We start from the raw sequence: 22,001 nt of genomic DNA on the forward strand, positions 1-22,001 counted from the left end.
AGGTGAAGACAGTAGACGTTGTTACATCATTTGATACACATCAGCCCGCTCTATTCGATGCGTGAAATCCAAAAATATCAGTCATCAGTTGCATGGAACTGACGCTTAATTGGTTCAGAAGAAAACTTTCCTCCTGCTTTATTGTTAATTCTGTAGCGTCCAAAAATGCGGCGCGAATTTGCCAGAAATGTATAGGGTCGATCGGGTCAACGGAAAGAAAGTTTAGTTTTAGGCCTGAATCGAAATAATTTGATAAATCTTTGGAGACGGTTTCCCAAGGAATACTTAAGAAATTATTTTGTGTTTCATGTTTAAAATTAATTTGCATAATAAGAGCAAGTTTGGGAGATAATCACCCAGGGAAAATTTCAATTACATTTTTTTGAAATTGGGCAAGCAGTTTTTGACAATTATTTTATATATACATGTCGGGAAAAGTGACCACGTCTCCTGGCGGCCATGCTATCTGGTGAGGATGAGTGAGCCGCTATGCGTGCCCATTACTTAAACTAATTAACAAAAAAAATATTATACAAGATAGCAGTTAAAGATAAGTTACTTTTGTAGCAGATACATCACTATTTAAAATGATACAAATTTAAGATATGTTTGTTGGCTAGTATTCAAGTTATGACATCAGTTTATGTACATTTTGATCGACCTTCGTATATCATAATGTACATTTTATAAATGGAAACTGACAAATACATGTATACATATAATATGAAAAGAATTAACAAAAATAGATAAGTGGCATAGAATGATATCAAGCATTGATAGCAAACATTAGATTATAAGTATGTAAGTTTGAAATAAGCTATGTTTATTATATTCTGAAGTTAGAATGAATGAATGAATGAGTTGGGTTTTACAGCGAATCGACACAAAAAGGTCATATATCGCCGAGAAAAAGTCAAACGGGTTACGTTAATTGTAAAGCTTAGTTACATACAACCATAAAAGTAAAAATATATATACATATATATTGTAAAACTCATTTGCAAACATAAAATATGTAACAGTTGTGAATAAAAATCAAATAAGGTTCAGATTTTATGATATAAGCCGATTTGTTTCAAAAATTGTAATATTTTGTCGGCAGGAATTTGCTCAAACAACTCCTTTAACGATTCAACATTATAGTATAAATTGCGCTGTGGATCGAAGTCTACACAGTCGATTAAAACATGTTTAATAGTAAGCGGTGTTTGACATGGTACACATTCAGGTTGATCTTCATTGTTAAGAAGATATGAATGAGTCAACCGAGTATGACCTATTCGGCAACGAGAAAGGATGACCTCCTCCCTGGGAACAGATCTATTTCCTTGGGGCCATTCACCTAAAGTAGGTTTAATCTCACGAAGTTTATTGAACGAAGCATTGTTCCATGAGGACTGCCATTTAGTTAAAATATATTTGTTGATATTTGACCTAAAATCAGTATATGGTAATTTCAATTTAGATTGATTTAATGAAAGTGATTTCTTTGCTGCAGTATCAGCATCTTCATTTCCATAAATAACATGACTAGGAATCCAACAGAATATGATGGACTTTTTAAAAGATAGTTCATGAACCATGAGAAGAATGTTTTGAATGAGAGGATTTTCTGTATTACGGTTGTGGATTGATTGTAATACAGAAAGTGAGTCGGAAAAGATGATAAACTTTTTTTCATTATATTCTGAAATAAAATTAAGGGCCAAATCAATAGCTTTTGCTTCTGCTTCGTAATCTTGATTGATGCAGATGGCTAACGGCGGCACATCCAACCTTTGAATCGTCTTTTGAACCATCTGTATAAATTGAAAAATGATCTTTGTAAGTCGACTTGATTTCATTATATTTGGACTTGAATATTTCAGGGTTTGTTTCAGACTTTTTCAAGACGGTTTTCATATCAAAAAGAACTGTTGGCGAATTAAGAGTCCATGGTGGTGTATTCAGAACTAAGTTTTCTTTTATGTCATCAAATTCAAAATCAGTTTCCTTCATAGAATTGTTGATGCGAAATCCAAAAGGTTTAATTTGTTTTGGTTTTCTGTCATACGAATCGTGGTACTTGGGTTTAAATATGATTTTATAAGCAGGATTGGATTTGTTGGCAGCTACCCTCAGAGCATATTGCAATGACAGTTTTTCACGTCTCGTGTAAAGGGAGGGTTCGTTTGCTTCAACATACAAACTTTCAACAGGCGATGTTCTAAATGCGCCAAGAGCAATACGAAGACCTTGATTATGGATAGTATCCAACATTTGTAAATACGATTTCCTGGCTGAACCATAAACAACACAACCGTAATCTAGCTTGGATCTAATCAAAGCTTTATAAAGTCTTAACAAAACCTTGCGATCTGCTCCCCAATCAGTATTTGAAATTACCTTTAAAAGATTCAATGATTTCAAACATTTGGCTTTCAGGTATTTTATGTGTGGTATAAAAGAAAGCTTTTTATCAAATATAACACCAAGAAATTTTGCTTCGTCAACAACGGGTATTTTTGTACCATTTAGAAAAAGTTCAGGGTCACAATGTTGTTTCCGTAATTGACAAAAGTGGACACACTGAGTTTTCGATTGGGAAAATTTAAAACCATTTTCCATGGCCCAAGTCTGAACTTTATTCAAACACTGCTGTAATTGGCGTTCAATCGTACGCATATTTTTTGAACGATAACATATTAGAAAATCATCAACATATAATGAACAATCTGTCCCTGGTGACAAACATTTCACAATATTATTGATTTTGATGCTAAAAAGTGTGACAGATAAAATCGAACCTTGTGTAACTCCTTGTTCTTGCTCAAAAGAGTCAGAAAGGGTAGAACCAACACGTACTTTAAAATTGCGATCTGATAAAAATTGCGATATAAATGCTGGAAGACGACCTTTTAAACCTAAGTCGTTAAGATCATTCATAATACCATATTTCCATGTAGTGTCATAGGCTTTTTCTAAATCGAAGAAGACAGACACTAAATGCTCTTTTTTAACAAATGCATCACGAATAAAATTTTCCAGCCGAACAAGATGATCAGTTGTGCTGCGGTGTTTGCGAAAACCGCTTTGAAAGTTTGTAATTAGGCCTTGAGATTCAAGATACCAAACTAGTCTAGAATTGATCATACGTTCTAGAGTTTTACATAAACAACTAGTAAGGGCAATCGGTCTGTAATTACTGGGGTTAGTGCTATCTTTCCTGGGTTTTGGTATTGGAATAACTATAGCTTCTCTCCAGGAATCTGGAAAAATGCCAGTTTTCCATGTTATGTTATAAATTTCAAGTAGGAGGTCTAATGATTCTTGAGGTAAATGTTTTAAAAGTTGATAATGAATTTGGTCTGGGCCAGCTGCAGTATCATGACATTTGTCTAAAGAGTCAAACAATTCTGTGAGCGAAAAAGGTTTATTATAATCTTCATCATTATTCGAATCAAAATTTAAAGGTTTACTTTCTTTATTCGATTTTATGTTTTGAAACCTTTTATCATAATTGTTTGATGAAGAGTTTTTTGAAAAAGTTTCACCAAGTGTATTGGCAATGTCCTCGTTGCTAGATGCAATAGACTGGTCTGATTTTGTAAGATGAGAAACATTTGAAGTTTTTCCTTTCCCACTTATTTTGCGAATCATTTCCCACACTTTTTTAACCGATGACCTAGAATTAAGTTTTGAAACGTATGAATGTCATGACTTTTTCTTTGCTTGTTTTATAGTTCTACGAGCTTTTGCTCTCAGAATCTTAACTGATTGTAGATTTTCTTTTGTCGGCCGTATATTGAACTTTTTAATGGCCGCTCTACGTTTTCGAACAGCGGTCTTACAATCATCATTATACCAAGGCTTATTTTTATGTTTACCATTTCTTGAAGTTTTAGGAATGGACTTGTCAGCAATATCGGACAGAAGAACTGAAAACCGATCAATAGGATCATAAAAATTAGTAAAATTCTCCAAAGTCAAATCATTTTTACATAACGTTTCAAATTGCTTCCAATCAGCTTTATTAAATTTGAAGTATGAAGGGTGGTCTGATGGCAGATTAGAAGTATTTGAAATAATAATTGGAAAATGGTCACTACCATGCAAGTCATCCAGTACTTGCCATTCAAAATCAAGAAAGATGTTCGGTTGACAAATTGTCAAATCAAGTGAGGAAAAGTTACCTGTTGCAGGATGAAGATAAGTTTTGGATTTATCATTCAATAAACAGAGGGCATTTTTTTCAATAAAAGTTTCAATAATTTGACCTCTAGGGTTGCTGTCAGAACAGCCCCAAAATTCATGATGACCATTAAAATCTCCCACAAGCAAAAATGGTTGTGGTAATTGTTTTATAAGATCATCAAGATCTTCAAGATTTAGTTTAAAATTTGGAGGTATGTAAATCGAACAGATAGTAATTGGTCGATGTAAAGTTACGTTAATTGCAACTGATTGGATACTTGTATTTAGAACAATTTGTCTGTGCGGACATGCATTATTAATAATAATAGATGTACCACCAGAAGCTCTATCAGTGTTAATATTTATGAAGTTGTACACTGAATAATTTTTGAAAGCTATTTTGTCCGTTTCCTTTAAAAATGTTTCACTAAGGCACATAAGTGAAGGATTATATTTTGATAAGAGAAGGAGAATTTCATTATAATTTGCTTTAAGTCCACGGCAATTCCACTGGATAATTTTACTTTCCATTTACAATGGCAAACAAAAGTTGAACGACTGGAAAATTAAAGTATTAGTGTTGCATTGATTCAGGAGTTGGGAACCTTTTGATCTTCCCCTCCTTTGTGCTGGTTAAACTGGGCGGAGCAGATAATGGCGGATCGTCATCATCCTCCCCCGTCAACCGGTTCAAATCAAGAGGGAACCGGTTATGGGTTTGTATGGCATCATTTGATCCCTTTCAAAACCCATCAGTTTTCAAGTCAATTTTTTGTTTGGGTGTTTGACTCACCCCACGTTGATTAGTAGTTGATGTAGCATTTTGTTTTGACGATTGTGAACTTGCGTAGTTTGGAACATTTTGTACAGCTGGTGGTAGCCTTGGTTTAGCAGCTGCATTTTGAACTGCTGGTGTCTGAACAGGTTTTGCTGGAACGTTTGGCTTTTTGTTTTGAGCATTAAGAACGGGCACAGAATCAGTTTGCGTAGACGCATCAATACATTGAGTTGATTTGTTTGAAGTAGATTTTGTTATGGAAGAATATGTTGTTGTTAGTGATGGTGGCATAAATTTAGCATTCGCAATTCGTCTAGCCTCAGGAAATCCAATGCCCTGTGTGAACTTGACATTGAGGACCTCCTTTTCGATCCTCCATGTCTTGCAGTCGCGAGACCTGGCCGAATGTTCCTCACCGCAGTTCACACAACACAATGGACCCTTGCACCTGTCAGGCTCATGAGCGAAACCGTTTTGTTTACATTTATGACATATGAATTCGCCTTTGCAGTTTGATTCGTTGTGTCCAAATTTGAAACAGTTGTAGCACTGAAGGGGATTTGGTATGTATTGGGTGACCTTTGTGTGGAGATAACCTACTTTTATAGAATTAGGAAGGAATGGGACTCCAAATGTAAGTATAATAGTGTTGGTTACGATTTCCTTTCCATCTCTTTTAATTTTGACGCGTCTGGCAGCCGTAACATGCTGGTCAGCAAGCCCTTGCACAATTTCCTTCTCTGATACCCCAGCAAGGTCGGGACAACGAATGACCCCCCTTGAGGAATTCAGAGTGCGGTGCGCAATGCACTTACACGGACGGTTGAAGAATGATGTTAAGCCTAAAAGATTTCGAGCATGTGTTGATTTTTCTACCTCAACAGTAGATCCCCTGTGCGTAACTTCTTTACCGATTTCGGTACTCCAGCTATACTTTCTAGTGTCTTTTCTATCACAAATGGGGAAATGCTGGTCATTTTGAAATTTTCATCAGCAGATTGAATAAGTAGAAATCTTGGAAAGACTGTGTTAGATGTTGGTGACCGGTAAGGATTTTCACCTTCCGTGCTATCAGAGTCAGTTTCAGTATGCGGCCGTTTGTTTTTATTTATGTTTTCCATATTTAAATGAAATGGATTCATCACTCGCAGCCCCCACCCGCCGCGGAGTCCAACAAGGGAACATGAAAACAGAGCGGATATCCAGCTCATACATGTTAGGGATACTGTAGTGATATACTCGGCTAGGTATTTTACAATCTTGTTCATATCACCAGCTGTATTGCAGAAAAAGCAATCAGGGGATTCAAGGGATTGTTACTCTACCCATCCGATTGGCCCTAAGCCACCGCCTTCTAGGAAACATAGATTGAAGTATATATGAAAATATATTGTTAAATGAATTTGTGTGAACGTAATATGAAGTTTATTGAGCGCAGTAAAATGTGACAGTAGAGCAGAGTAAAGACAGGTTTTGTGTAACGTATTTTGTTCCAAAATTATGTTTGTGAAAATATAAAAAGGATCATATGAAGATGCAGTTTGAAACAAACAATAGAAAATGTAAACTAAACGTAAATGTGAGATTTCCTAGGGCTTGGCATGACTAGCCGATTGATCGTATCGGGCCAATACGACCACCAGAACGTCTACACCGAATTAGAGGCCAAAGATGTGTATTGGCGCCCACATCCCGGGAAGAAGATGCGCACATGCAAACAAGTACGCATCATCTCCCCGGGATGCCATGGGGCACCTCAACATCCAGGACCCTCCTCTCCGGCTTACGGGCCGCCACCCACGGCAAACAGGTGGCTCCATTTTCGGGGGAGTCGTATCCCTCTGCATGGAGATACAGCCAGCATTTTCTATCCCCCCCGCCGGCAAGGGGCTCTGAAGTTAGAGAAAAAGGTGAACAAAATCAAATGAAATTTTGATAATAATTTTAATTTCGCGAAAATTTTGACTTTTTCATGAGTTCTATGTTTTAAATCAGAGAAAAACCTAAAATTGTCCATTATATGAAAGAATGAACAGTCTCGGTGCAACGTTTGAGGCTTTTCCCCTTTACAGAGACCACATTTCATTTCCTTTTTGTGTTGTTTATGAAGAAAATATGTTGTATTAAGAGACTAGTTGTATTAAGAGACCACTTTTTGTGCGCTAAAAAGTTATCAGCGGCACAAAAAATCACAGCAAACCGACAAAGCAACCGGCTACATTTAATGAATAAATGTTAATGAATCTTTTTACCTTATGATCGACAGCAACAAGAATATCCACATTAGCATGACTTTAAAACTCTGTTTGCTCTGACACAAATGTTTATACGATAAAGTCCCACATACCTGACTTTCAATGAATATAAATATTATTTCTCATACAAAATAAAGCATCAGCTTTATTTATCGCTACTGCTCAAAGAAGAACAAAAGGGTTTTAAGTCGTTGCTTTTTCTATTCATGTAAAACAAAGAATAGACGTAGAGGTATACACAAATGTAACGCATGACACAAAAATACTGCTTATCATCTATTTAAACACTTTGTCACAAAATACTACAGCAATACTGTAAAACATAACAGTCAACTATGGCACGCAGCACAGACACACAATGCTTAACTTTTTCTTCCTCCTTCTCTGATCTAGAAATTCGGGCGGGCGCACATTGCACCGCTTTTCAGAGGACTTGTAATATAATAACTCAGAGTTTTCCTTGTTAAAACATGTACAGAGTTATTATTTCTCTTCTGTTTACCCGGTTTATATACAAAGATGTTTTTTTATCTTTCTTATGATTTAGAGGACTTTGTAAAATGACAATAACATGTACGAAAGGTTCATGTCAGGACTATTATATTACCATCCTGTAAACAAGTTTCAAGGGCACAGTTAGGTACGTTTATCTAGGTTTCTTCTTTTCGTACATACTGTTGACATAAATACTGACATAACAAAAAATTATAAAACGATTGTTTTCCACTGTATCATTGTTTTATGTCAGCGAAAAACTTAACTGTCACTATAAAAACAAGACCACACAATTTAAGTATATGCCTACCGTGTTTGACATAAAAATATTCGATCTTTTCTAACGTTAAATCTATCTTTCGTAAATAAGACATATTTTGCAGAAATCAATCACACATAATTATAATTATAATATTGTCGAAACGCAATATATTCATGAAAAAATTTTCAAACTTGGTGGACTATTTGAACTTTTGTAATATTATAAACTGAACAGCTAAGGAACAGTAATTGAGAAAAACTCTCTTCATTGAGTAGTATACTGTCAGGGTAATTTCAATAAATGAGGCTTAAAGTGTTCTGATATGTACTCGAGGATTTTCCACCTTTATCTTAAGGTCGTGAAGAAGCATATTTTGTTATAATCTTTAAAAATTAGTATATGTGACTTGTGTGAAAAGGACCCTTATTAAAAGTAAAACATCGGAGCAAAACAAATTTGCATAATATAATATTACATCATAAAATGTCCGTAATGGAAAGAACGTTGCAAACGAGAACCTTAATATGCTCCAACCGTGTGGCAAGTAAATGTGTTTGGCCTGACATTGCACTGATATACAGCTTCGTGTAACTTTATTCAGTTGACAGCTTCTTGGACAAAGACGCATATCTACACTTCATACGTTGCAGTTGCTACCAGGTTTGTAGTATTTCTTGGAACGGAAACTTATCTTATACCAGAAAATGAAAAATATAATCCTATTATAGACACTTGCACAATTAGAACTGTGTATAAGGCCAACGTGAGTAAGGTAGGAATGCTTATTATACCTCTATACACCAGTTTTCTTGTCGTTGCAAATGTGACTGGCCTCTTTTTGTATTAGAATAAGTAGACGCAATATTGACCTAAATGCTCCATGTCGAAACCAGCAATAATTTTGAGAAATACCACCTGCTTCTGTGAACCGTGAATATGACCACTATTCAAGTACATCTAGCGGAGAGTATAATCAGCAGTATGCTCATGAACATACATCTGTATTTACGGCTGTTAAACACATCAAACAAAGAAAAGTTTCGTTCAAGTACGTCTTAACAGAATCAGAGATTTTAGCAATGTCTTTTGTATCTGAATATGCACAAGAAGTTTCTGTACCAAAAACAGGTTCTGAAAACAAGTATGAAGAGATATAAGTAAAAATGAAAGCGTTGCAAACCTGTCAACACCAACAAATAAAAAGGATTGCAACACGAATCGTTTAAAGCCCAAAAGAACAATACGTGAAATGATGGAAAATCGAGCTGTGATATCGCTTGTATGTGTTCTTTTTTCATAAATGTGTGCATGCTTCCATCATTTGTCTCTATATAACTGGTGGAAACCAAAGGGGTAACAATGCCACGATGTTGTTTTTTTTTTTAATTTGTAGCCTTAAGCTCGTTTCTTAACTCACTTTCAACCATTTTATTTCGTAACAGATATAAAAGCTTCCAGGCTTTTCATATGCGGTAATACATAGATGTTCTTTAAAATTTTATGACGTTGCGAAAGCATTCGGAGAGAAAGTATACTGTACTCCATGATTGTAGTGGAAGAAACATCATTATATTCTGTGCTAATGGCATAGCACTGTAAATGATAAAAATATTTTATATTTGAATGTTTCTCTGTTATAAAACAATTTCGACCGCCAATATGATGGATAATATCTAGGAATATTATTTATACAATGGAGAGGTATAGTTGGCCTTGTAAATGTTGAGTCCTGCTTAACCCAGGGCAAGAGGGCGTTGACGGTAGCTAACATTTCCACTGTCGTTAATGATCAGGCTCAATCAAAGTGAGCAATATTTTCATTTATGTCGTGTTGGGCGACCTGTGGTTTTCCACTTTCTATTCTATTGTATTAGTAACTTACTCTTTATAAATCTTGTTGTTTTGAACTGTTTTTGACCACTTACAGCACATATTTACAAATATTTCTGGTTAGCCGGTTGAATATTGCAATGGACCGAAACAGACTACACAATATCTTATTTATTCATATCCTGTACTTTGTAAATAAAGTTCCGGCATTTCTCTGACAGGATATTTTAACTTAATGTAGTTTTTAATAACCTTAAACATTATTTTTATTTTTACGTATTAACTATAGACTAAAATGAACAGGCTGTTGGAAGAAATGCATTATAATTATTTCAAATTGTTTTTTTCAAAATGAACGTATTGCTGTCATGTAATTCTGCTAATTGTTAATTATTTATATTTAAGCCATCATGTAATGTTACTTGAGAGAAAATATGTACATTCGTACTTAAAAATATATGTATAAATTGTTTTGTAGTTTGCAATATAAAATATCTGTAATTTGCTCTGGATGGCATCTATTTAATAGAACCCCGAATACTTTCTAGTGATTGTCTATTAACACGGACTAGTGATTTTTTCTTTATTCTATATTTGCTGTATAAGTGCACTTTTATTTTTAAATTGGGAAGTATATAAAGATTTAAACTGAAGTGATGGCAAGTCAAATACAATTTTGGCAAAATAACTTAAAAAAGTATACATGTTTATCTCAAATTCACTTTATTGGGGTTTGTACATCTATTTTACAGTGCAGAAGAGTATGACATATATTAAGATATAATGGATGGTATAATAGATGTGACATTCAATTATCAAGATATAGTTGCGAGAAAAAGGAAATATAATTTTGTGTAAATATAAATAGGTGTATTGGAAAGTTTTAATTTATCAAATGAAAGTATATATACTTTGATACTGCACTGTATACAAACTAATTCCATATAAATATACACGGCTACTCTAAACACCCTTGATTTCTATAATGAAATAACCGATATGAATAATCAGCCTAAGGTCAACCATCGCGGTCAAGTTGCGTCTACTATACTTGTGAAAATTTCCATCAAATAGGCCTGAGGGTCGTTATATCAATAGATTCCTACACCTATTGGATAAAAATTGGATATATTGGACAGATAGCAAGAAACATTTTCTATTCATATCTTGGAGGCTATTACCTCCCTTTATTATATAATTTTGCAAATAATTCTAATAGAAAGCTACACTTACATATAGGATTATTCAAAAACATAAGTAATTTTGAATATATAATAAATACGCTTCCTTCAAAAGAAAATAGTGGTAAAATATTTTAATTGTTGATCGGACGCGATGTTGAATAAAACAGTTTATATATATTCGCAAAACTGCTACCAGCTATACGCGTGAAATAAGATATATCAAATATCCTTCAAAGTTTCGAGCTTTCGATAGAAGTAAAATAGAAGGATAGACAGATTGTTTATATGCAACATAGTCTGTAAAGACGTAATAATAACTGATTTGTGTTACTTTAAACAATTTGTAAGAAAACATGTAGCAATCTTCGTAGTAACCAAAACCTGTACACAGTATGCAGGTATAAGTACTGATATTGACATTCGTATCATTTGTTTCTTTTTGTTTATTTGTCAAAATGATAGTTGATGTTTGCTGTATATAGATATATGTATATACATAATCAACGTTAATGTGGTTATATTTAATATACATAGTCTCTCGATTTTTTTTCTTCTTACTTTTGTGTCGGAAGAAGAAAAAAGAACATGGATTGACAACTTACAATTATATTTCCTTTTAAGCTTTGAATTGTAACCTTTCTCATTAGATGTATGTGTATTAGAAGTAGGTCTCTATGTTGTTGTTTTTCTGTATGATGACTAGAATTACGTCAGTAGTGATGAATATTCTCAGACACTTAATTAAGGTTGTATAGATTATGAAATTCTGATTGTTTTTAAACATTCATGTAGATATTTTTTTTCTAAAACTTAACACACGAGTATCCAATAAAATATGTAATTTACGTACTGTTAAAATGGCGACCGGATAATTTACTACTTTCTTATCCTTATAAGAAATTCTATCCTTTATTTTTGATAGTTTTTTTTTCTTCTTGCGTTTAGTCTCGCACTTGAAATCTTGCTTTAAAGGAACTGCTTTGGTAGTATAGGTTTATCTAAAAAGTCATTTGAATGACTAATACTACAGATTTTACATATAATGTAAATGGAATATCAGGTAAAGAGAAGAGAAATGCTGTTTTACAATGGTTAAAAACTCAAAACGTTGATATTTGTTTACTCCAAGAGGTACATTTTAGAGAAACAGAAAAAGAAAAATGGAAAAAAGAATGGGGTGGGACAATTATTTGCAGTGGAAACTCTAGTAACCAGGCAGGCGTGGCTATTTTGTTCAGGTGTGGTTTAAATGTTCAGTTGGTAAACACGTATGAAATTGAAATAGGACGAATATTAGCAGCGGAGGTAAAGATTGAAAATAAGGAGGTTGTAATTATAAATGTTTATGGACCAAATAAAGATGATGTTTTATTTTTTACAAAACTCGAAAAATTTATACAAGAGAGAAATGACCAGGTGTTTATAACAGGAGGCGATTTTAATGTTGTTATGGACCCTTATATTGACAAACAAGGTGGAAACACACAAACACATTTGAAATGTCGTAAAAAGATAAAAGATATAACTGAAACATATCATTTCTCAGATACATTCAGGATCCAGAACCCTGAAACAAAAAGATTTACTTGGCGTTCGAAAGTACGTTCAAATATGGCGTGTAGGTTAGATTATTTTCTTGTTTCAAATGATTTGATGAATCTCGTTAAAAAATCGGGTATAAGGTCAAGTTTTAAATCTGATCACTCGATTGCATACATTACTTTCAATTTCGATCCAGTAGAGAGAGGGCCAGGTGTTTTTAAAATGAATAGTTTACTTTTGGATACAGACTATAAGGAAAAGATCACAAAAACTATAACTGAAATACGTTTATTAAATCTAGACACAAATCCTCAAATTCGATGGGAAGTTATTAAAAGCACCATTCGTAATGAAACAATTAAATTCGCAAGACATAAAAAGAAAAGTGAAAAAGAACAAATTAACAAACTTGAAAGGGATATTGAAGAAATTGAAATTAAGTTAGCAAACAATTTTGACGAAAATCTTACAAGAAATCTAAATATGAAAAAAACAGAATTAGATCGATATTTCGATGAAAATATAAACGGTATAATAATGAGAACTAAAAGTAGTAAAGTAGAAAATGGTGAAAGGAATATCAAATTACTAAAACAATTAGAGAAAAGAAATGCTGAGAGCAAACTGATAAAGAACTTAAATGTAAATGGCTCGGTTACATCAAACCAAAACAAAATTTTATTGGAACAAAAGAAATACTATGAAAATCTCTATGAAAAAGAAAAACAAAGTACTTCAGAATATAACTTTTATGACGAAACAAAAATACCAAAGTTGAGCCAAGTTGAACAAACAATTTGCGAAGGAATAATTACAGAAAAAGAATGCGCAGAGGCAATTAAAGACATGAAAAATGGGAAAAGCCCAGGATCAGATGGTATAAATGTTGAGTTTTACAAAATATTTTGGAACGAAATAAAAAATGATGTCATTAATTCTTTCAACTACTCTTTCCAAAATAATTATTTAAGCCAATTGCAAGCACAAAGTTTGATAACATTAATTCCAAAACCAAATAAAGATTTATCTCTGTTGTCAAACTGGAGACCTATAAGCTTGTTAAATGTTGATTACAAAATATTAACTAAAGTAATTGCTAACAGAATAAAATTAGTGTTAAATAATTTAATTGATAACAGTCAAACGGGTTTTATCAAAGGAAGATACATCGGTGAAAACATAAGACTGATATATGACGTAATAGAGTATGCAGAAAAAAAATGATAAACCGGGCATTTTATTTTTTGCTGACTTTGAAAAAGCTTTTGATAGCCTAAATCACGCATTTATTGCTAAAACACTGGATCTTTTTAATTTTGGTCCAAATTTAAAAACTTGGGTAAATGTACTTTATAAAAACCCGACAAGTTGTATACTATATAACGGTTTCTTGTCTGATTCCTTTAATATTAAACGAGGAGTGAGACAAGGCTGTCCTTTGTCCCCTTACATATTTATTTTAGCTATTGAACTACTCTCTTTAGCCATTAGAGAAAATAAGAATATTAAAGGATTCAAGATATTTGATATAGAAGTTAAAAACAGCATGTTTGCAGACGATGCCACTCTGCTTTTAGACAGTTCTGAAAACACTTTTAAAGAAACGATAAACATCTTTGAACAATTTTCGTTTATCTCAGGCCTTAAACTAAACTATAATAAATGTACAGTTCTTAGGATAGGCTCGCTCCGAAATCAACATGACCTAGTATACTGTAGAAAAAAATATGAAAACATTACATGGACTTCAGAAAGTGTAAAAACCCTAGGTGTAACTTTTCATTCAAGTACTGATGAAATACTTAGACTAAATTATGATAATAGATTATCACAATTTCAATCGGACATTAATAGATGGAAAGCTAGACACCTTACAACTATAGGTAATATTTCAGTATTGAAATCACTAATTCTTCCAAAGTTAACTTTTTTGTTTTCTGTTCTACCTAATCCTTCGGATGAAATTATAAAACGAATTACTCAAAGTTGTTATGAATTCATATGGAACTCAAAAAGGGATAAAGTTAAAAGGGACATAATAATACAAGAATTTGAAAATGGGGGCCTGAATATGATCGACATACCAATATTTTTAAACTCCTTAAAATCAAGCTGGATTAAAAGAATAATAAGCGACTCAAATAATGGACTGTGGAAAGAAGTAATAAAGAAACACATGCAACACTTAGGAGGAATATCTTTATTCAAATGCAATATAAATACAAAAGACATATTAAAACTAAAGTTAAAAAACAAATTCATAAATGATATATTAATTGCATGGAGTAAAATAAATTTTATTGAAAATCCTCAAAACATATTAGAACAAATCGTTTGGCAAAATTCATATGTGAAGAATAATAACTCTCTACTTTTGTTCCCGCTATGGAAAATTAAAAACATAAACCGTATTAAAGATGTTTATGATACAGACACAAATAATTTCAAAACTTTCAATCAGTTACAAATAGAATACAATATTCCTAATAATGAGTTCTTAAACTATCACATACTTATTTCATCAGTTCCAAAAGAATGGAAACGAAAGTTAAAAAACATTATACCCCCTATAATATCTGACAAAACAAATACGTATGAAATTCTAGAAAAAACAGAGTCATACGTTTTAAACAAAAAATTAACGCAAATACAGAAACAAAAAAGGCTAATGATTCAAAATGTAAAACCAAAGTCCCAATTAAAATGGGAGAATTACTTCCCAAACAGATCCTTTAACTGGCACGAAATATATAAGAATGCGTTTGTTATCTGTCAAGATAACGTTCTACAAAATTTTCATTACAACTTTTTGCACAGAAATATTGCAACAAATAAGTTTCTTTTTAACTGCAGGTTAAATGAGTCCAGTCTTTGTGATTTTTGTAATATGGAAATAGAGAGTCAAGAACATCTATTTTGGAGTTGCCAAAAAACACAAATTTTTTGGAACGAATTGTTTCAATGGCTTATTGAAGTTGGTATAGATGTTACTCAAGATAAATTTATATCCTTTTTTCATTCAAGAAATAAAATAATATCATTCATTCTCATGTTTTCCAAATATTAAATATATAATTGTAAAACGAAGAAAACAATACCAAACATATCTATCTTTAAACAAAAACTGTCTAACAGATTAAAAATCGAAAAGTATAGAGCTTTTCAAAACTCCTCTCTTGACATTTTCAACAATGATTGGAGAAATTTTATACCAATGTTGAATATGTAATATGTACAAACGATGTTTACTACCAAGGCCGTTACTATTTTTTTTTTTCTTTACATTATTCCTGTTCATACTCTTCTTGTTTGTTTCCCTTTTTTCTAGCTATATAGTGCATTCAAAATTATAATATTGTATAAATTTCTGTATATGATGTATTGATGTATTGATGTACTTACGAAATAAACGGGCCTTAAAAGTGGTTCAAAAAAAAAAAAAAAAAAAAAATTTATAAAGATGTGTAACTCTACCCCTTCAGGTTAAGTAGTAAATTCACTTTGAACACCAAGAAAAAAAAAAAAGATATAGTTGCTAGATATAGCAATAAAGCAATCAATCAATTTTTTGCTTTGAACTGTAGACATCTAATTAAAGCACTTACCTAAATTAACAATTGTGTTGTTTTGTTTTTTTTATTTGATTTGAATTTATTCATATTATTCCATACACATTGATATCTATGAAATAGAAAAAGTGGAAACTCCACAGGTCGCTCAACGCGACAAAAACGAAGACATGTTTTCCTCAAATCTGTATAAAGTGGACGTACTTATTCATATTATAATCAGTTTCAACTTGATTTAGTGGAGGAGGATGGGGAACTCAACGGACGAGCCGCTGACTTCCATTCACTGCCCCCTCACCGCTGTTCGCTTTGGGTGTAGAATTATTTCATATGACGAGGCCGTCAAGCTGGCTTACGGACGGTGGAAGTACCTACTCAGGTGGTCGCTTGTGCCTGAAATAATGCATGAAAGGTCATCATATTCCATCAAAAGCAGGAATGTCGCCGTATAGCCTAACTTGTATTGATGTGGCGTTTAACCCAATACAAACAAAACCATAAACAACTTGATTTATATTACATTTGGGCCATAAACGTGAACGTCTTTCAGTATTTCTACGGTTAAATCAATCCTCCGTGATAAAATATTGATGAGAAGAATATTCAGAGGATGATAATGCTTCGCAATTTCCACAATGAATTTATTCCCTCTTAGGACCTTCTAATCAATAAAAAGATTAAATCGGCACTGCTGCAATGGTTAATATATCATATCGCAAGTAGTGTCATGTACATTTGAACTTTGCCGTTATCTAATGTCAGTGTTTATATTTATTTTGGATTACTGAAAAAAATCACTTAAATAAAAATATTTGTAGTGTCTAGTACCTTTGGAAAACAAATCAATAACATTGGCTTATGTCTGACATGTATGTACGGACTGGTAGAATCATGCTTATATATCATTACATCTTTGCTGTAATAGTCAAAGCAGTTATATCAATTAAATAATAAAATATAAACGTACAATGCAGACAAAACCTTTCGATCTTGATAAAAATTCCATTGTACGATCATTTGGAGCCAGTATATGTGAATGCCTTAACATCCTTTAATGGTACACGTTATTTCAGACTTGGTGAAAGGAATTTTGCTCACTAGATTCAAATTTCGTGCTACAGCATGTGTTGAAATCAAAATACATATATAAATTAGGATATTTAATATACCGTAATTTTTTGTAAGTTATATCCATAACAGCACGATATGAAGGTTATGAAAGATTCATCAAACAGCAAAATAATAGGTACTGAAATTAAATGCGTAACAACACTCACGGTTCCTTATGGTACCCTTTGAACAATTATATATTCGCGAAGAACTATTTGATCAAAGTATTGACAATAAAATCGATAAGAATATTCTTTGGAAGTATGGAACGCAACCAAGCGAAATAATACTGAACTTTGACTAATTGTGTTCATGTGTCAAAAAAAGTGAACGTTGGATAAGATGTTTACTAGCAAAAGATATTTTGATTTTACTTGTAAAGCAACGACTAGAGAAGAGCACGTGTGACTATTGCCTAAATCCGCAAGTTAGGTTCGTTTTTCCACATTTATATTTACACAGAATGGTCTGTAAAATGTTAGTTTACAGACTTTATTTTTCGTTATATTAGTCAGGAATCCGTACATTTTGTTATATTTAGGAAACATGAAGGCCCTAGCTACTGTGACGAACTGTGGGTTTTGTCCAATTTCTAGTGCAGTAATTGTGGAACACGTCAGTATAAACAAATGTCACAGGTAGCGAAGTAGCCCTCGTACACTTGCCATCAACTTAAATTTTAACTTGGGCTGTAATGTTTACAGTTTATTTTAGTTCACTAAATGGTTTACCCCTGAAACAATAATTTCTGTATGTGTAAATTATTTGTATTGTGTGTATTTGCTGTCACAATAGTTACCTCGATCACCCCTAGTGAAGAAATCGGAAATTGTCCCATAGGCTGACAATATGGTATTGTGATTACTTGCAATGCGACAGTTTAATATCGGATGTTAATGAATGTTGCAAATAATTATGTTAACATAATTTTGAAATTAGATATTTTGCATGCACATGGTGTAGTGATTCTCTACCAAATTCCCTGTGGTCAAAATTAGTACCACCCTGGGGTTTACTGGTTCTACATACACATAAATAGGAAAAACATTAAAAATCGTCTTGTCTAAATTCTCATGCTCGTTGAGACTTTGTCTATGGGGTAAAAAATGAGCCTGCAAATGGCGGTCAATTGTTTAGCAGATCCGTCTCAAAATTAAATACATAGCGATTTGTCTTATATTTTTTCACATAACCCTATGTTGTCTCAATTAATTTTTATTTATTTATTTGGGTTTTTCGGCGCACCAACACAGTATAGGTTAAATGGCGCCAAACAGGACTACAAATTTTGGTTCCACATCTCATTTACATCGAAATAAAAACATGAGGTATGGAATCAAAATTTGCATACCTGCTGGAATCACAGAGTTACTGCAAAACCAAGTGTTAAGACCCTATTAGTCGCCTCTTACGATCATGCAAGGGTAAGGCAGTGGTTCCAATTCTTTTCATACACAGATCGTCCCAGAACCACATGGGGCTGTCTCAATTAAGATTACGTTGAAACGCATATATTATACAGAATCACGTTTTATTTGCAAAAAATAATATATGCGTTTCAACGTAATGTCTGAATTAAGATTACGTTGAAACGCATATATTATTTTTGCAAATAAAACGTGATTCTGTATTATTAATGAGTTTCAGTGGTACATCATATTAAACTGATGAATATTTTAAGCGATTTATCGATATTCACATATCAGAAACGTCACAAATTAGAAAGCAGACAGCAGTAATAATATAATATAATGACCGATGCAGACCGGACAATAATATTATCATATAATAAAATAGAAGATGGTTTTTTTTGGTCAAAAAATATCTAATCAAGTTTTTTTGTGTTTCCTAGTTATGAAAGTAAAACCGTATAGCGTCTCAACAAAGATAATCTTCCACACAAAATAAACCCAGAAACAGTGCACTAAAGCATGTTTTCTTTTGCAAAGATATGGTATGCCCTTAAATGTGATTATTATTCAGCCAACAAAGGGGTATACGAAAAATTATAAGACAAATTGCTATATAGTTAACTTTTGAGACGGACCTGTATCAGAAAACTTATAAAAAGATTTTCTGTCTATAACATCAAGAGGTAGACCATATACATGTAGCATTGTAAGACGTCCTCTGCCGAGAAATCAAATACACATTTGAGTCACACGAGCAATATAGTGCCATCATGGCCCTCCTATTTAAAGTTAAATATGAATTGTACATATTTACACATTATGTAAGTACGGCATTCCGTGAGCAATGTACTTTGGTTTGGTTTAAGACTTCACGGTATTATTACTGAACGACAAAAAAATGCAGACTGAGAATGTGCAAATACGTTCTTCATGGTCCTAGTTGAATAAATTGGTGATTGAAACTAAAGGCTGCTCGATTGACAATGAAATGGCTATAATAATTATTTAATACGCTCAGCAAAAAACAATTTTCCTGTAGTTTTGATCTAGGAAGTAGGAACTTTTTAATGCAAATTTGATTCCTAATTTTGATAAAACATATTTGTCTATTTGTCTTTTTTTTCCCCTTTAGATTACACCCTTATCTAATATTTAAAATAAGAAAAAACAGAAGGGGGGATTAAACGGTGTGCTTCTGCTCGAAATAAATCATTTAATAGCAAAAGGAAACAAAACAAAACAATGGATTAAGATTTATTTCACAAAAGCTAGTAATTGTTATTGCTCAAACAATGTTTATTTTCTTATAGTTAATAACTGTTATTGCACAAAACTATACAAAACATGTTATATCGGATAAAAAGAATTTCAGTTACCAAAAAAAGAAAATATCACTTGCTAGTATGAAATTATGAGATAGTTTTGCTTTTGATCTGTTCTTATGTAAAATAATATCCATGAAACAACATTTACAAACTAGAGTACAAAGTGTTATGTATAACGCTCTCAGTAGTCCATTTGCCTCATAATTGTCTTCCTACTTTTGTATGAAACGAAAAACTATCATAAGAAAAACTGTCTCTATTCTGTTATGTTATTATTAATATAGATCTATATCATCATTATGCCTTTGGTTGACTTTGTTTTTCTACTTACTCAGCTTCACAGAATCTACTGTAGCCTACAGAGTGGAACATGAACAGTTGGATTGAAAGAATGCAATGTGATTGAATACTAAGAAATCAAACGATAACATTCGAGATTTACAATTTTGACTGTAGCTGAAATGTCTGTAAATAAAGTGGCACTGCTCAGCTCGGCATGCTTACTTCAAGCATATGATTCATTGTTGAGATAGCTCAAGCACAATATTAAAATGCCGGAACTTTTTCAAGAAAGATAAAAATTCATCAAAAAGTGTCTTATTTTTCATTCGGCAAGAAAGAAACAGTGACAGTCAAACTTGATCGAACATGGCCACCATCGTTTTATTCAGATACTTCATGACAAAGCAATATCAAAACAAATATAAAAAGTATAATGCAACAAAAATGACCTAAACATGCAGTTATATGTAGAACATAGTTATCTGAACTAAGCTAAATGAGGAATTGACCGCTCTGACCTCTGGCTTAAGCGGAATCCTGTTATATAGAGACATTGAATGGACTCAAAATGAATGTTACAACTCCACTATAAGACAGAACCAAGTTAACTAACGACTCTTATAAACTACAAACGATAACCGATTAGCATAATATAATGCAGTTGGTATTTAGTTTTTCCATCGAAACACGCGCGCGCGCGCGCACACACACACACACACACACACATACTGTAATTTCAAGAAGGTTGGGCCATTATAACCTCATCCAAACAGTAACACATGAACACGTTTATCGAAATCAGTTTGCGTCATTATATGAGCGGTTGACCTATATATATTTTTTCAATACAAATTTATTTAACGGCACCCTAAAGCGTATTACTTTTTACTTCAAATTATTCATGGTTTAACATTTAACACTTCATTTTGCTACTTAAAGGGGGCATATATTCACAAAAAGTGCTATACCAATAGGGGGAGCATCGAAGAAACGCTAAATCATTAAACGACCAGTTGTATTAAAAAGTAATAACTTACATAACACATCTACAAAAACATCGCAATTAATTCTTATATCATACTCGTAAAGTAATTCATACAGATTGATTATACTTTGGTTTATCTACAATTTGATATGAAACAATAGCATTAGTAAACACTCAAACCAAATTTATTAACAAATAAGAAAGCTTATAGTTTATTTAGCACAATCCTGCATCAGAGAGTACTTCATTTTTTCCCTGGTTATATTCTAAACGGAGTTAAATTGCTTTCTCTCATACCTCTCCGTATGTTTTATTAACAGCATGATACTTTTAGATATACGAGTACATTGTATATTTGTAACACTGAACTTTCATAGTAACATTTCGTCTGGTCACTTATGTTTGTTATGCATGCGACTCATGTAGTTCCTCTTTAAACAGAAGAATGGATTTGTCTTCTTTCTTGTCTTTGGTTGATTTTGTTTCCTTTACTTCTGATTGTGAGGAAACCCTTTTCATATTGTCACTTGAGATCTCTTTGGATGACCCCTTGACTTTATCATCGGATAGTTCTGAAGAGTTTCGTATCTCCTCGCCGCCTGCAAGATCCGACGTGATTGATGATGGCGCACTTGCGGAAAATCTTGATGTAGCCTCCTCTGTACATTTCATTTCTTGGCAGGTGTTCTCTCCTTCTGGAAGTTCGCTCAGTAGTGTTGCCGATCGTTCCCTTCTGAAATTAAAATCAAATACAACAAAATAAAAAACAATTCAGGATGTGTTAACTTGCGATATATTT

The 22,001-nt window shown here is 32.9% G+C and overlaps 1 protein-coding gene across 4 annotated transcripts in view; it reads right to left on the reverse strand.

The window, feature by feature from the left end:
* Nucleotides 1–19,851: 19,851 nt before the first annotated feature.
* LOC123563193 (fibrillin-1-like) overlaps nt 19,852–22,001 on the reverse strand; it is a 42,424-nt gene continuing 40,274 nt past the window's right edge. For all 4 annotated transcript variants that reach the window (XM_053530014.1, XM_053530008.1, XM_053530006.1 and 1 more), the window contains one exon: nt 19,852–21,935. In XM_053530014.1, coding sequence (XP_053385989.1) covers nt 21,608–21,935 — 328 coding nt within the window. In that variant the 3' untranslated portion in view covers nt 19,852–21,607. The remainder of the gene's footprint in view (nt 21,936–22,001) is intronic.

Source organism: Mercenaria mercenaria, chromosome 2 (assembly GCF_021730395.1).
Source record: "Mercenaria mercenaria strain notata chromosome 2, MADL_Memer_1, whole genome shotgun sequence".
In the NCBI taxonomy this organism is placed as follows: Eukaryota; Metazoa; Mollusca; class Bivalvia; order Venerida; family Veneridae; genus Mercenaria; species Mercenaria mercenaria.